Genomic DNA, 18,304 nt, shown 5'->3' on the forward strand with positions numbered 1-18,304 from the left:
TTTACCACAAATCAACTATTTTGCTCTGAATGAAGCAGCTGACTTGATTGCCACATGCTCAAAAGATTCTCGTTTCCAACGTGATCCAAGAGTATTTCTGCAATTCCTGATATATGACGAGGCCAAAACGATCAATGCACAAAGCTACTCCAATGTGATTAATTAACAAAAAGTAAAAAATGTTAAAACTAATCAGGAAAGATTGGGGGTCTCTTTCAACGTTGACCCTCCCCCACACCTTTGCACAGGACCTAACACCACCCATCCACAGGACCCAGCAGTGAAAGGCTGGTGTTGTTGCTCCCGGGGCTTCTGTGCACCTGCTCGGGCGGTGCTCCCCGGACACTCAGCCACTATGTGCTCCTCCATTACCTCCTTCATTGCAATCCTTTCACTTGAGTCTTGAAATGTGGCATAAAGTTCTCATTGTTGCCTGTGTGCTTGTGACCCGGACAACACATCCTCTCACCTCAACGTTGAAGAATGTGTTGAAAACATGTTCATGGATAATAACTGAGAAAAGTGTACAACTGAAGAAATGTTCACATCTGGAAGCATAAGCAACCATCTAATCCACTACAGTTAAACATTGCTTTTGGAGTTAGGACTATTCCTGATCTGCTCCTTCAGATGTTATAAGGAGCCTTAAGCTTTGACCTCCTCATGATCCCAGTTCTCCTCCACAGATGAACCCTGATCTGCTCCTCCAGCTGTAATAAGCTGTGACCTCCTCGTGGACAAGATCATGATCCCCCACTTCTCCTCCACAGATGAAGAATCAGGTGCAAAAAGGAGCAAACAGGAGGAATTTAGATCTAATTCATCAGCAGACAAGTCCATGCATGCAGATTCTTCACGCATGTGTTCCTGCGAACCCTCCCCAGCCTGAACCGCCGCCTCCCGCCTCCCAAAACACCGCGTCTCCCCCGTTACTTGATGCGTTTTTCGGTCATTTTCGACTCACAATTTTACTCAGATCCATGATCGTCCTTCTGCGCGGTGATCCGGGGTCCTTCAGAGGGAGAAGGGGGGAGCGGATTTCCGAACGCGGAGTAATTAGCGGCAGGAGCGCGAGCGGAGCAACAAATGCATTCGGGAGGGAGGCGAGCGCGCGGCTGGCGGCGCGCGCCCTGGTTCGGTCCAAAGGAGAAAAAAACCCACAACACTGGGCTCCTGAGCCCTTTTCCGCCAAACCCAAAGAAAGAAAAGCTGCTGCCCGCTCACCGCTGCAGGCAAACCCTCCCCGCTGCAGAATGACCAGCCCCCCCGCGCTGGCTAGCGCGCGGATAGAAGGCCATCTTTAGTTTGGGAGACAAAAGCAGCATGGAGCCGGGGGAGTGGGCTGCTCCACACCCGGTCCTTCCCCAGCTGGGGTACGGGGACCCGCCGAGGAGGATGGGGGCTGAGTCCAGGAAATGAGAAAACAGCAGAACTTCCACCAAAACTGTGTGGAGCTAAAAGATGCAGCAGCAGGAGCAACAAAAAACCTGAGGAGGAAAGCTTCCTCTGAGGCTGAGGAGGAGGGGGAGGAATTTAGCTCCTTCACCCCCTCTGAGGTGCTGGAGGCAGAAGTAAGCAAAAGCCTGTTGAGGGCCAAACTCCTGCAAACTTTCTATTCAACTCTTTGGTGATGAAAGTAATGGTGGAGGATAGAAGTGTGAAAGCTGTAGGTGGGTGTGGGAGCTCAGCTTGCACCACTTTTGGGTAACTGATGCCCCCATCTGGTCTGTTTGAGGCAGCTGAGCACCTCCTCATGCAGGAGTAGGTCTCCCTTCACTGTACATGCAGCAGACGGATGTGATACACAAGTTAAAAATCAAGTTATGATGGTTAGTTTTGCCAGGGCTACACTCAGGGGTCTGCGACCTGAGTCGATTTGACTCTTTGATAAAGCAGATTTCCTATTTTTTTTTAAACATTTAAGGATTTTAATCCTAAAGAACCCATAGTGTTGCATTGTGACATCACTGGGACATGACAACATCAGAATGTGTTCTGTGGTCCACTTAATCTGTAGTATATCCCACATAATTTTCCCTTTAAAGGGCCTTCATCATATGATTAAGCCTTTCAGAGTAAGCTATATCCATATGTATGATAAATATATTACCTTTGGCACACGTAAGAGTTAAAGGTTGCAGACCCTAGGTATATACCTGAACTTAGGTTGCAGCAGCAGTTCCTCAAATCTGGTCAGGTTTTTTTAGAGAACATTTACGACCTAGAAACCCACAAAATATTTAGTTATTTGGTCAACTCACCATTTTTACATTGAAATTATTTTTTTTTTAATTATTTTCTAATCCTACAAAATAGATTAATAAACTTTGGAAATGATGGCCAAAAATTTTACATATTAAAAGTTTGAAAAATATAAATTTCTGTAGACAGAAACTACCTATACAGGTTTATTAATCAGGCATTTAAGAATTAAAAACAGAAGTTAAGATGAAGCATCTGTGTGGTTCTGGGAAATTTGACCTGAAATGGTAAAGAGGTGGCATGAAAGGACAGTTTTATTTTGAAAAGATCCCAATAATAACACATTTTAGAGATGTTCTCATTCATTTAAGAACAGAAACCAGACATGTTTTAATAAAAAAATAGTAAAATGGTTCTTAGATGCTGCATCTTTGCATAAATAACCATTTCACAGCCATCTTTTCCTCTGTGCATCAAGTTTTCCTGTAACAATAGAAATACTATGAGACTCTTTTCTCAAGCTTTGAAGTCATTAAGGGTCATGTTTGTTTCAGACAAAGTGTTAGGACATTTATATTTTTGATTATCACATTTTTGGACCATAGGGTGAACTGGAAATCTTCATTTTCTTAAAAAAAAAAAAAAAAAAGACTGTACTTTATAAACCAGTGCGTCTTATGAATGAATTCTAGTTCTGTTTCTTGACTTAAAACTCTAAAATGTGCACACATTTTAGTACAACTTTGAAAAGCATTATGGGTTCAGATCTATTGTCAAAGTTTGACTGATCTGTCCTGTTATTGTACATTAAATTGGTGCACTTGAACAAGAGTTCACCAGAAAAACTTCCCATCAACCCCTCTGACCAATCATGTGCCTCTTGACCCCTCTGGGCATTCTGGGTAGTGTAGTCTAACCATATTATAGAAATGTTATGCTTTGCTTAACGCACCCAAAAATATAGTCATTATGTGACATATGTATTATTCTACTTAGCCATTCTTATCCTAAAACATTATCTATATTATCATAGTGTTCCTATTGGTATCTGGTTTGACACAAACACTAAAGCCACCATCTCTGGTAGTTATCTTGGACCATTTGTGAACACAGATTTTAGATTTTCAAACAAGTCTGCATCCAAAGCAGAACACAGTATCTCAGGTCAGGAACTGGCCCAGACGTTAAGGAGCCTGGTGTGCAAGATGACGAACAACTCCAGCCTGCTGCTGACACCTCACCAGAGAAGGTTGTGATTGAAAGACCCAACCACTCCCTTTTCCTGCCCAGACCATCACTGTCTAAAACAGCAAAAGAGTCTTCATTAAGGGGTGTGTTAAGTGTAGTTCCACCTGTAGCGCAGGAAAATGTTGGAGCTGCACAGATGCCAATTGAAAGCAGAAGCCAAAAACGTACAATGACAAAGTCCTGAGCTACAACCACAGACTGAGGGGGAACTTCAGCTGAGCCAGCGTGAACATGGCGCCATTTCTCCACATCTTCACAACAGCGCTGGTGCTGCTGGCATCAATCCAGCTCTTGTCTCAAACACTTCCACATTCTTTTGTTGTTCCTGATGGTTTTACAAGGCAATATACTTTTGATGCAAGTAAACTAAATATTCCTTCATTCTATGAATCAGAAGTTAAGACCCGTTTTTTTTTTGTTCTGGGCTCCGTAACTCCAGTATAGAGAAATTGGAAAATCCCAGAAAGAATGCAGATTCCAAAAGTATAAGTGTCTGTTCATGTGAAAGCAAGGGACTTCCTGTTTACACTGGTGGAGTGGGCATGTCACCTGGGTAGATAATAGAGATTATATAATCAAAGTTCACCTGTTCACTCAGGTGAAGTGAACGCCAGTGAGCCAGGGATGTACACCCTTTGTTGAACGCTATGACAGTTAAGTCGCCTTGAAGACCGCTTTGACAAAATTATGACAAATCTCTGACTTCCCTTTAGGCATAGTTTTCTCAAAACTTTTACTTTAACACCATCACCACTAATGCCAATAATAACAAATGATCATAATATGCTTAAATAAATAATCTTAAAACATGCAGACTTATGTATGTAAAGAAGGGTTTTTATACTTTAATATTATGTTACATCTTTATACCTTGTTTTTAACACATCTTTCATGGTGGAGATTCCGATTACTTCATATTAGAAGGACTGCATTCCAATTGAGTTTTTTGGTCACTTTTTTTCCTCATAAGCAAACAAACAGAAGTTATCAGGTGTAACCTCACACTCATGAATGGTAATTATCACCCGTTTGTTTAATGGAACAGACATGTACCCGCTACAAAGAATGTTCAGCCATCTTAAGAAGATAGCTTACAATATAACAAGGTCAAATCTGCTAACCTTGATGCTTATGCACTCATTCCTGAAGGTTACAGACAACAGTTAAGGAAACAGAGAAAAAGCAATTCTTTCAGATAAACAATGTAAAGCCAGCAAAAGTTCTGATCACAACCCCTCATCGGTACTGTTTGAAGAGGATAAAAACTGTGTTTTGGATTTCATGATAGTCTATTTAAATAATCAAAAAGTACATACTTTAGAAAACCAGCAGCTCTGATAGCTGCGTGTTTGACAAGCTAAGCGATAGACAGAAGGACATCTCAAAAGAAAGGCCGTCCACCCCCACAGATGCTCCAAAGTCTAAAAAAAGGGGGTTTACAGTCATTTAAAGTATGTTGTTACAGACTGTACCACATCATAGCAAGTGGGTCAAGCACACCACACAAGAAACAAATGGAGTATAAACTGGTAAAATCTGCCAAGCGCCTGCTGACCTCCAAAGTGATGAATCTGACTCGTGTTTTTTCTGTACATTTTATCTTTGATTGTGTTGTATCTCTAAGAGGAAAAGCAGAGGATGAATGATCTGTTAAAATCTTAAGAGACAGTGGTGGCTCTTGGTTAGAGTCTGTTATGACCATCTTTCCCTATAAATGATGTTGGTTTGTTAATGTTATAATGTTAATCATAGAAAATGATATTACCGAGTGAAAGTACAGGCAGTCACAGAAGTGACTTGTACTTGTACAACTTTATGTTGGATCTGGTGTCTAATTCTTATATTGGTAGAAAGGAGGAGAGCTTTGTGTACATGCAAGTTTGTCTTGTCTTTTTCTTTGTTTTTTAATTTTGTTTTGTGTTTTTTGTAGTGTTTTGTGTTTGGACCCCCTTGAAAACGAGATGTTGCATCTCAAGGGGCATTCCATAAATAAATAAAAAATAATAAAAAAAAGTGATTGATACAGTAAGAAAGTGCAAGTTCTGAAAAATTATCAGTGTTTGCCCTCTATTTTCGATGCAAGTGTTGTCTCCAGGGCCCAGAATCCACACAAAGCAAAGGGGTAGACTTGGCTGGTCCTATGAGGTCATTAAAACCAGTGGTTTCCAATCTCTATTGGGTCACAGACCAGCTTATTGTAATTCAATATTTTCCCAAATCAGCCTGAATGAGCCTGAAGTTTGCCATCCAATGTTTTTTGTTTCCAGTTTCCCTTAACTTTTGAGGAGAAAATTAAAATGGTCGTAGAGTAATAAGACTATTAGAAACTAGATATTTTACAGTGAAGATTCAATAAAGCAAAGTAAATGATTTGTGAAAATTCCCTGAAGACAAAATTATAGTTTTTTTTTTCTCCATAGAATGCCAACTTCGTCCAAGTTTTGTGAGAATACCACAAAAACTTAATTCAGGCACAGATTACCTTTTGTAGCAAAAAGATAAATGTCTTTTTTATATTAAATCTTGATCTAATGTGTCTAACAACAAGAATCTGACATTTTTGGTAAACAAATGTCATGCAACATTTAAATCAATCCATCTTCCAAACCTGCAGTTCCTTTTGGGTTCATGAGGTTGCTGGAGCCTACCCCAGCTACTTTTGGGAAAAGGCGAGATATAACTCACGCCACTCTGATGCATGATTGCTAAACAAAACTATTTAGTGCATTTAAACTCAAAATGATATCAGAACATTTCTTAGTTGCATCTTCAATTTGCTGCACATTTTGCAACTCAATAGCATTCAAGCCTAAAGCTACATTCACATCGCCCTCGGCAACACGTGTTCAAGTGGCCACTTTCTTTTTTTTGTAATCACATTTTATTGACATTTTTGAAAAATTGTACAAAACATGAGACACACAAGTAACAAAAAAAAGAACGAGAAAAAAAAGAGAGTACATTAATAAAAAATAACAAACAAAAACAACAAAAAAACACACACAGATTGGTCCAGGCTGGAACAATCAAAATTAAAATATATATAAATATATACATTTTGTAAGCAAACAAATGTGATACAAGCATCTACCTATGCAGTTCTGCTACATACAATCATATTGACAAAAAAAGAGAAGAGAAAAAAAAATGGATCAATAGGGAAATAGAAAAGGAAAACCTTGTATATAGTTCACGCAGTCATATTATAAATCCGCCATTCCAGAGAGCCTGAACCCCTTTGAATTGTGGCGGCCAGATCACTGGGTAGATATTCTAATAAAGGTCGCCACAGCTCCACAAAGATGTCTTCATTGCCCTTTAACCTTGCACTCAGCCTTTCCATTGGGAGAAGCTTAAAAATTTCTTTATACCACTGAGTTACAGTTGGAGGCTTGGGTTTGATCCAGTTAAACAAAATGCACTTTCGTGCTAACAATAACAGTTTGCATAACAATTTGTTCCTGTCAGGTATTTTGTGTATAGGTGGTAACCCCAGTAAAAAGTGCCCCGGATCTTTAGTTATTTTATGTTTCAGAATGGATTGAATTTCTCTAATGATGCACTGCCAGAATTTCGATATTTTAGGGCAGGTCCAAAAACAATGAAAGTATGTCCCCAGTGAGGAGTTGCACTTCAGACACTTCTGTGTGGGTCTAGTTTATTTAAAAAGTGTGGGGTCATGTGTTGTCTATGTAAAATCTTGTACTGTAACTCTTTGTATCTGTTGCTGATGAATAGGGAATGAGTGGATCGTATACATTCTCTCCAGCTAGAGTCATCATAATTTATTTGTAGTTCATCTTCCCAGCGCTGGATAAGTTTCCTAATATCGTGTTTGTTATAGTCTTTAAATTTGGTATGGCATTGTTTAATGAAATTTTTTTTTGTCTTAATACATCTTCAATTTGCTGCACATTTAGCAACTCAATACCATTCAAGCCTAAAGCTACATTCACATCGCCCTCGGCAACACATGTTCAAGTGGCCACTTTCAATGAAAAGTCTATGTAAATGTGTGTTTCGGCCTGTCACATTCAAAACCCGTGTAGCTATGCAACTTTTTGCGACTGTTTTCAGGCTCCGCCTACATAACAAGCAGACATTGAGCCATTGAATACTTATGAACCTCTCAGTATCAAAAGAATCACTAAGTGCAACAAATCCTGGTAAATGTATCCGTCATTAACCTAAGCACCCATTGTATTTTTCTGCTGTCCTTTGACATTAATCCTACCTGGGGTTGATATTTTGCTGCTGAGGCTCATTTGCTTTTGAGTTTAATGTTTAAGGTCTACAAATTCCTCCAATTAGCTTAAACTGGCACACTCCCGTTATAAAGAACTCACTAGATTTACTTCAATTTTCAGAGCATTTTTATTCTTTTGGCTCCTTCACCTTGTCATCTACAAGTGTGATGTTGAACTTCATTGAAATGATCTGAACATCACTAGTGAACGTTTGCGTGCCATCCTTTAATACTTTCTTACGGGGTTAAGGTGACCACCTGACCAGTGAGAGTTATAGAACCCAGTGTCAATGAATATGTGTCATCAGGAGTAGTGAATTAAGACACTCAAGATACTGCACTGGGTTCGCCTGAAGAATCCAGTCCAATCCAATAGAAAAGCTCCTTAAGCACCTTCACTTCCAGAAGACTAGAATCAGCTTGGAATTTCACACATGATAGTTTTCTCACATTGGTCCAAAGTCGGGGCTGGTCTCACCTGTACAGACCATCAACTGACAATCTGAGCTACAGACAGCCAAGACAATCAGTCTGTTTCTCATTAGCTCCCTGGGTCATCGTGCTATACCTCAGAGCCGTCCGCCTCAGAACAATGTCAACTGTTTTCTGCAGAGCCTCCTCTCTTCCTGGTACGGCGTGGGTCCTCAGTACCAGCCGCACATGCAGCTGTCCGACTGTCGGGCTTTCCATTCAGAAACCCAGATCTCCTCCTCAGAAATTCCAACAACCTCAAACCCAAAGCAAGTCTGCCTTTTAGGTACAATCAATAGTCACTTTACATGTGTCAGGAAGTGCCGTTTGGTGATAGGAAGTCCATCATGTTGGTTTTGTTTTTTTAATTTGCAAGTAGGTATTTTCTTCACCATTTAAACATAATTAAAATATTAAAAATTCTGACTTAAAAGCCTAGAAATGAGCATTTTCATTTTAGTTTCATACTAGAAAACTACATGTTTTCTGTAGGGAGAATAATCAAAGCAAAAAAAATAAAAATAAAAATAAAACTATCTTGTTTATCAGCAAATGGACAAGAAAACTGATGGATCTTTTTTTTACTTCAGCTTAACAAAAAATGTTGAACTTGGTTTTGATTTGGTGACGGATTTGTCTAAATTTAATTCAGTCTGAGAAAGTTGTAAGAAAACTTGGAATTAAGAAATAGTTAAAAACAAAGCCTTAAATTTCACTTTTATGCTTCCTACTTGATGCAAGTTAGAATAAATGTTTTATATTATAATTTTCCTTTAAGTTAGTTACACTTCAGTATCTTGTTAAGTGCTGTATATAAATAAAATTATTTTTAATTATTTGTTATTAATTCATAAGTACAGCACGTGGCTTAGTGAGGTCGTGTTTTTTGTTTAAATGACAGTTGTGGTCAAAATTTAGAAGCTACAAAGCCAAAATATGTGCAAAAGTTAACAGGTCCTTATAAATCTTACTTTTTATGAGTAGATTCTATCAGATTATAGCTAGAGTCTGATTTGCAAATAAAACCTTATTTGAAGTATTTTTAACCCAACATGCCAAGCATTATATCACATAATTCTATAGCTATTGGACCTATAACATCTAAAACCACCCATTTAGAAAAAACGGTTTTAATGTACAATTCAAGAAAAAGTGACAATTATCTGGTTGATGAGAAGAGTTCTCCTACAGCAGGAGTTGAAAAGGTTTTAACAGAGGGTTTTGTAAGTTATATACAGGATTACTGCTTTTGGAATTGTCAGCTTATTTATTTAACCAAGTTAATTTACAAACAACATGCTTCCAACAGGGATCTGGCTTTCCCTCCAACCTTTTGACCTTTGCTTCAGCTGAAACGAAAAGCAACAGGACATCTCCTGTGAACCCCTTCCGCTTTACAGAGCAGATTGAACCAAAACAGTTATTGTTAATGCTGCCCGGAACTCATCATCAGTGCACTTTGTTCCACTTATGGGCTTGTCAGTCACGTCCAACTTCATTATTCCCCATGGGGTCAGAGCAATGAGGCCACAAACCACAGCTTCTGCTGCCTCAGTGTTTTCACAGGACTCCCTTTCATGCTCACGTTAGCAGTTAGGGACCTCGCGTTTGTGGATGTGTCAACAACAAAAAACGAAAGTAAAAATAAGGGTTAGAGTTAGGGTGACCCCTCTAAACAGGAAGTTTGAAACGCCAGGGGGGTTGTCATTCTATTTGTCCCAATAACCATTCTTGCTCTGCTACCTTTTTTTTAACATGTTCTTGCCTGTCCTATTTTTTTCCAGTATATTTTTCTGTAGTTCAAGTTATTCAAGTTATAACCTGATCAATCAGATGCCTCAAAAAAGTAGGTGGAGTCTGCTGTCCCCCTTTTTCAACATTCAAAGTGTTTGACAGATTTCGTGTAGTCTGCTTTGCTTTCAAAGGGTATGGGTTGGGACTTCCAACAATCTCACTCCTGATTGGCCAGAGCGGTTGCCATAGAAACTAAAGCCTACTTTCCACTGGTCGGTCCGGTCCAGTATGGTCCAGTTTGGCATTTTGAACATTTCCATTGTAAAACAGATCCATTACACAGTGCCAAACCGTACCTCTTGAGGGCCCACATCAATTGTAAAATGGGACTGTTGGGGCAGAGCCGCTTGAGCCACCCGTTGATTGGCAGAAAATGATGACAACATTAGAAAGCGCCAATATAGCGCTAAGCTAGTGTTTCAGTTTTCCTCTTTACGGCGGTATTCTTTTTAGCCGCCTGCAATCTTCTTTCAAACAACATTAAGGCCCAATTTGAATTCTTCCCTTGCCCTAGCCCATGTCCCTTCCCCTTCATTTGGCCCTCTAAACGGAGAGTTCTGAAAAAAATTGTCTAATATTTCGGACATCACTTTCATCGATGACGTCATCAATAATCGCCAGTCCGCTAGCGTTAGCAAAGAGCTTCCAGCACTTGAATATAAATAACAATAGCGGTTTTATAACTTTAAAAAGGTCATGCTACAACAAAAAGTCATTACTTACATTTAAATGTATACTTCTGTGCTTCAAAGTGCACCAACATGAAGAAAAGCGCTTCTCAGCGTGATGTGGTTTAGCCTCGCGGGGGATTACTTTATATCCTCCGTTTGGATGGTTGGATTTAAAAAATTATATTTCCTGGACACACTTACACTTAAACTCCCCCTTCAAATGGAGGGGAGGGGAGAAGTGCTAGGGAGAAGGGAAGAATTCTGATTAGGCCTAAATTCATGTTAAACACGATGTACCAAAAGTAAAGCAAGAAAAATACGAGCTGCTGGATGACCACCATTGTTGTTACTTTAGTAGTTGTCGCACCACAGTAATGCAATGACACGCTAGCAGTCTACACCACGCATGCGCCGTGAAAACAAACCACTCAGTGGAAGCAAGATTTAACTGAGTGGAAACGCTTGCCAGAATTAACCGGACCGTACCACTCCTTAACAGGTACCGCTACCGAGGCTATACTCAGACCAATCACTGCTTACTGACCATGCCTGTCTCAAACGTAGCAGTGTCCATTTAGCAAAAAATAGTTGGAGGCACATTGTGTATATTTACATAGCACTTTTCTGCCTTGTTTTAAGGCCCAGTGCCAAACACTGGTGCCAAACTAAACCACCAGAAGCAATGTGGGGTTCAGAGACTTGCCTAAGAACACTTGGACACATGGACAGGCAAGGCATGAATCGAAATACGATCTTCAGATAAAAGGATGACAGCTCTACTTCTTCACCACAGCCATCAAACAAGCCATTTCTACATGATGTCACACTCACTCAGTCCAGTTCTCATATACGATCAATGGAATCAACCAAAAATGAGAAAAAACATGGAGAACTTTAATGAAAACGTAGCTTACAGCCACTATAAATGCTACCAGCATTGTGGTTAAAGCCTTGAGTGACAGCTCAATGATGAGGAATCATATCCGCACTCACAAAGAACCCTCAGCATGAACCAAACTTAACTGGCAGAACATCTAAATTTAAAGCCTCTCTTACATAACATACAATGTGGTGTCAGTCGGCGGATAGCTCTCAGTGTCCCAAATGGTGCTTCAGAATTTTTCTCCCCACAAGAACTATTTATGGTCCATATCAGCCCGGAGATTCCTGCGTAGACCAGTGCAAAGCCTTCTGGGACCTCTGATGGCTTCCAGGAAGTGGCTATCTCTCCAAGTTTGGAGATAAAAGGTTATAAAAAGGGTTCAGCTCCAGCTTGTTATTTTGCTTTTCTGTGACAGCTTCTGCGTGAAACCGAGACATGCAACGGGGTTAGAAACAAACACACTCATTCAGGACCGAGCCGCCCCCGAAGCCGTTAAATGAAAGACTCGGCTGCTATTACGACTCCAAACGTGCCATTAAAAAGCCTGTCTGTTATCAGGACGCTCTGGCATGAGCTTTTTATAACCCTCTGACACCATGACAGAGGATTTTGGACACACTGTGGTTGCTTACAGAACTCAGCTGAAGGATAGGCATGCAGTTTTCAGATCAGAACGGGCATTTCACAAGTTTAAAGACCACTTCCAATCCATTTTCAAAGTGTTCCCAGTGGTCTTTTACATAACATTATGTCGTTTGGAGGCAAAATCAAGATAGTTTCCTCAGAGTAGCAGTAGTTCACTACAAATTCACCTCCGAGTTGTGGGTGGGGCCGAGTAAGCCTGCCCTTACTTCCCAACATCCCTCTCTTTGCCGCTAGCTTACAGCCCCTAACACCCTCAAGCTAACATTACTGGTGCAACAAATGTGGCGAGCAATATTTGAGCTATCCAGCGATTACAGCAAATCTAATATAAATAAATAAACAGAGGAAGCAGCAGGCGGTTTATTCTTCACAGGAGGTGAAAGCCAGCCAGTCAGTCACCCAGCAGATTTAGGCAGCTTTAGAGCACAACAGATCAGATGAGATTATGTCCTGCTGATCCCCTGTAAAGCAGACAGTAGATTCATTGATTCCTGCACCTCTTGGAACAGCTCTAGATCTTTACTCAAACATTAGCCCCAATACAACCATTCTGGAGAACCAAAATGTGATAATCTATTAGCCACATGCTGTAAAGTTATAATGTCAAATTAGCAAAACAGTTGCTCCCATTGGATATCTAGTATTAATTGGTCCATAGAGATATCTACGGTTTTTTAAGAATGAAATCTATTACTGCGGTGCTCCATTTTCCCATTACAGTGACCTCCTGACTGAATATATAATAGCGTGTCCTCACCCACAATGCACGGCAGCTTAATGTTGCAGTTTGTGCATGCACCACGGCCGTCTGCACCATGTTGACTGGACTGCATGATCCAGCAGAAGCAGCAGCTGCTGCTAGATAGAAGCATGGCTACAGCTATAGCTGCCTGCATTCATCTGACCTACTTTCTCCACACTCTTCCCTCCCCTGTGCCTGGTCTAGAGAGGGGGGGTGGAGACCACCAGACAGGAAGCAGCAACAACAGCCTACATACATAATGCTACCTGGGATACAGCTTCTAAGAGAGGAACGCCAACAAAAATGATCCCATCTTTAGGGTAAAGATCTTCATAATCTGAGATTCTGCCTGGAATGTCATGGCTGATCATCTATCTATGATTAGGCCTGACCATCTATCTGTGATCACACATGATCAAGCCTGATCATGTATGATGAAGCTGGTTCAGACAGCAGATCAGTGACAGCTCAGTTCTCTCAACCCTCCAGCGGCCCACATTTCCCAGACTCCTTTGTTTTCCTTTCCTCTGTTCAGTCAGCACCAACATGTGGGAGAAGAACGGGGGCAAAACCCCGCCGGTCGTAGGTCGACAAATATGCCGCAAAAAATCACGGCACGTGCGTGCTTTTTTGACACAACGTGACGGTGAAGTTTGTTTATCCAGACGTGGCCCGTGAATCCTCCCACCCGTCCGAGTGGGTCTGATCCCACCCCCACCGCGGCTCCAGCTGTGCCCCCCTCCTACCTGGACTCTCTCGAAGTTTTCCCTCTCCGTCTCCAGGCTGTTGGCCCCCCCGGTCCGCCGGATCACTTTGGGGATAGCGTTGGGAACTTGCTGCATGGAGCTTTTAACTCGATCCATTTGAGGCAGAAAAACTAAACAAAAAAAACAGAAACGCTACAAGAAAAAATGTCGAATGTAGAAATAAAATCTGTTAGTTTGTTAAAAAATAAAATAAAAAAAGAAACCCGGGAAGTTTCTACTATGGCGGGCAGCCGTCCATGCCGCTATGGTTGCTTCGTTCACCGGAGCATTTTTGTCCGAGTGCCCGTTAATGACTGAAGGGGAAGGGTGGACGTGAATACAGCTTATAAGGACACTCCACTTCCGCTTGCACTTTCAAAATAAACCTACCAAGAAAAACGGCATGTTAAAAAAATGATGAAAATTGTGTTTTTAAGCATCTTCTAGGTGCATTTCTGATCAGGGAGGACATATATTAAAGGAAATTGAGTTTAAAATTGCATTTTGAGAATTTCTAATCTAATTAAAAATTAAATTTTACATTTTTATATTGAAAAGAGAGTGTATCTGTGACTTAGAAAATGTGTAAATAAACATTCAGATGCATCCACTTGTGTAGACGACTAGATCCATGTATGTTTTCATTTTTCTCGTCTGAGTTGGTATGTGGCTCAAAAATCCTCACCATTTTGTGGCACTGCTCCTTTTAGGTTGGGGTGTAAGGGTCTTTAAATTAACAGGAGAGAGTAACTAGATTGATGATTGGAAGGGAGGGTGGGCTTACTTTATAACAGTGGTTCAGCCCACAACTCAGAAGTAAATATCTATTGAACTAATGTCATTGAGGAAACTATGATCTGAAAGATATCACAGTTTTTATTATATTTTTTTGGTCTAAAAACAGCATAATCATAATTAAACGATCTCAGGGAACATTTTTAAAACAGATTGGAGTGGGAATTCAAGCATTGTTTGCAAATCAGTGTAAAAATTTCTGGCTTAAAAGGTTCTAATTATTCAATATTAATCAATTAACACGTAATTTACGTTACTTAAATACATAATCTGCACTTGGACTGAGAAAGTAGCCTATTAAAAATTCAAACAAATTTCGAGAGCTACATTGTGTTGACCATGTAAATAAAAGTTAAGTAAAATATAACAAGGGTGTCATTGTTTACAATTATTGTCTCACAACTTTAGAAATTTATTCCAATATTTTTATGATTTTTTTCTCATAATTTTAAAACTTTATTCTCACAACTTTATTACTTTTTTCAGAATATATTTACATTTTTTTAAATAACAATTTAATGACTTTATTCTTAAATATTTTACGACTTTACTCTCATAATACAATATCAGTACATCTACATTATCACATTATTGCTTTTTTATGTCCTGAATTCTCTTTTGTGAAATAAACCAAATTTATCAATAAAAAATATAAATAAATGACATTGAAGTGCAAACCCAAACATTTGTCAGAGGCTTTTACTTTGAAACAGGAAGTTGCATCTTGTTTTCTGCTGCTTTGACGCTCCCAGGATGCTTGAACGGAGCGACGCTGTTATTCGGATATTTTCTCTGGCAACGGACCCTGACTCCCCCCTCTGTCCTCCGCCATTGGCTGAAGCCGCACAGGCTCCGCCCACACCTATGGTAAGGTGTGACCTAACTGTCACAACAGCTTTGAAATATGAGATGCTCATTAGACTAACAGTTTACTGCAGGGTTTCTGGGACAATTTGAAAAGTTTATATGCAGTAATCATTTTTTAAAACACAAATGCAAAATTCCATCTATAAATCTTTATCTTTTGTTAATTTAAATTAAAAACTGTGTTGAATCTGGTAAATCCTTTTCAGATCTTAGAGCTGTCACCACTCATGATGCTTTGGAATTTGTTGGGGTGGTAAAATTCTATTATTATTTTTTTTATTATTTAAAAAGTATTTCACTTCATATTATTTTTGAGAATATGTTATTGTTGCCTTAATCTCTGGTATATCCTCCTGGCATTAATGTTGACTTGTTTGATTTGTTTATGTATATTTGAACATTTAAAATAATAAGTAAATAAAAAACAATCCCACTACCCACAAAGTAAACCAGAAATAAACCAGAAATATAGCCAGAAAAGCCACCCAAGACTAGATGAGGATCATAAAGTAACCTCCATAGTTGACCTTCCATCCTGTAATCCAGAGATGAGAAAGTTCTTCAGCATGATTGTGACTCTCTGTTCCAAACACATTTCTACAAAGGAGCTGGGTTAGGCCTCCTGCTTAGGTCTGGTTTCAAACATTGGCTGTATAAGTAGGAAGTTTAACGACCTTTTCCTGACAGTTTTCATGAATCCACATTAGTAGTAACAACAGAGTGATGAATAAAATGGACAGTAACAACATATAAATAAGAAATGTCATTTTTCCTTTGCCTACATATGTTCTGGGTGCAGATCATTGACTTTATCTTTTATATCTCTTGAATCTCCAAGAAGTAAATGGTGCAGATGTATGTTTTTTTATCTTATCACCACAGTATCCTCTCATTCCTCAGCCCCCCCTCCCAAACTGGCAGTGACCGGGTCATCTGTGGTGAATTTCCCTTGAGGATAAATACAGTTTCTATATTTCTATCTATGTAGTTTGGATATATTGAAATTGTATTTATCTGGTCACATGTTTAAGGAAAAATGGCCTTTAGGAACATATGTGTTAGTTATATGTTGGGCTGAAGAACCAGCAGGTAATCCAGATCTAGAATCAAATGTGTTTTTATTGGTACAACCACACAACCACATTTATCAAGTGTATCAACAAACAGTGAAACTGCTGCAAAATTTGAATATCATTTGACAATTGAGCTTGATAGTGGCAGTATTTTTGGCTTCTGCTTCATCTGTGGAGCCATGGTTTTTGTTATCTTCATCAATGAATTGAAAATGTGCTATTTAAATAAACAGATCATCCCTCTGGAGAAAGGTCATATGCAAATATGATCTATTCAAAATTATTTGTAGCATGTCATTCAGGTTCCCTCGTGGAGCTTTAATCATCAGAGGAACACAAAATATGTTTCAAAGCAACACAATGGGATTAAGCTGTTTAGTTGAGTCTACTCGTTTAATTTGACTATTATTTACTCCACTAGATCTGGCAAGAACCACAGAAGGTATTTTCTTCCTGTTGCAATAATTCTCTATGAAAACATGCATGCTTCATAAACTACCTGACTGCATTTCATTTTCATTTTGCACACTGCTAATTTGCAAACTATTTGCCCTGTGCTATCTGTAACAGAGCTTGTTCTTTGTTCAAATGTGGTGATGCTAAAAAAGCATTTCCCCCTGGAATAAATTAAGTATTCTGATTCAGATACAAGGGTTAACTAAAGAGACAATTGAAGGTCACTACAGAGCTTTACTCAGTTTCAGTGAATGATGTGAGTTCCTCCTGAAATGGATCATTTTACAGCAACAACTGATAAATATAGATAGAAAAAAACCTCCATCAAACTAAACAAAAACTTTGACACATATTTTAGTTTACCACAAAATACTCCCATAAACCTTGCAATATCACCACATCTGGTAAACAGTGATTTCAGCAAGCAAACCCTGCTATTTAGTACTCTAAAAAAAGTGAAGCTTTAACATGTCATCAGTCATTTCTCTTGACAAAATAATACTTGTTGATTTTCAGTTTGTGCAGCTCAATGATGCCCTCTACTGGCTAGAAAAGTGACAAGCATGTCGTTTTCCACTTCTAAATTTTGCTTGAAAAGTTTGAAACTAACAAAATCACAGTGATCATATTATTTAGCCTTTATATATACTAAAAAACATAATTTGGTATTAAAGACATACTGTAACTGTTAGAGGGTAATATGTGATTTCTAAAATGGTAAATTGTGGAAACTTAGCACTTTCTTTAAGGCCCAAGTCACAGTTTCATTCACCCAATCTTCCAATCACAGGTAGATTGCTCTACATTTGCAAACACAACTCAAACATTTTGAAACATGTTTATTATTTGTCTCTAATTGATCCATTAACACACAAATAATCAGCGGTTTCTTGTATATTCATTTTCCAAATAACAAAATAGCAAAACACCTCTGAAATTCTGAAGCACTGATTTCTGACACTGGAATTATGCAACGTGAATGTGCAAATATGCCATTACAAAATATAATCCTGTTAAATTTATATTAGAATACATAATAAACTTGGAAAGCTTTTCAATGTTGCCACTCTACAACCTCCATTTCCTATTGTGGCACATTTCTCTCTATTGCCAAAAATATTTCAAAAGAAAAGTCTGAGTCACTTAACAATACTAAATAAAAAGAAAATGGATAAAAAGTCCAGACTTGTATTATTTTAAAGGATACAAATAAACAAACCTAAAAACATATGAACATTAAAGAAAACAAAAACATACAAGGGCTTGGTTTACATGACATATCTTTATAGGAAGTGATAAGTTGTCAGAAAAACATATAAACCCCTCCCTTTTCCTTTGGATTTATTCCAGCTGGCTTGGTTCTGATATCCTGTGACCATGTTACCTGCCACTCACATGTTGTTATAAGGGGAACTCGTGACAAGTTTTTTGTAAGGTTTTAAGGTAGATTTGAATATTTTTCATT

The 18,304-nt window shown here is 39.0% G+C and overlaps 1 protein-coding gene across 2 annotated transcripts in view; it reads right to left on the bottom strand.

Moving 5' to 3' along the window:
• Window positions 1–13,981, bottom strand: part of hip1 (huntingtin interacting protein 1) — a 59,651-nt gene extending 45,670 nt beyond the window's left edge. The window contains exon 1 of one of the 2 annotated variants that reach the window (XM_024276994.2): window positions 13,649–13,981. In XM_024276994.2, coding sequence (XP_024132762.1) covers window positions 13,649–13,765 — 117 coding nt within the window. In that variant the 5' untranslated portion in view covers window positions 13,766–13,981. Of the gene's footprint in view, window positions 1–964; window positions 1,276–13,648 lie in introns of those variants that run through there. The other variant, XM_024276995.2, reaches the window with a different exon arrangement.
• Window positions 13,982–18,304: the final 4,323 nt, after the last annotated feature.

This window comes from Oryzias melastigma, linkage group LG13 (assembly GCF_002922805.2).
Source record: "Oryzias melastigma strain HK-1 linkage group LG13, ASM292280v2, whole genome shotgun sequence".
NCBI classification, from domain to species: Eukaryota; Metazoa; Chordata; class Actinopteri; order Beloniformes; family Adrianichthyidae; genus Oryzias; species Oryzias melastigma.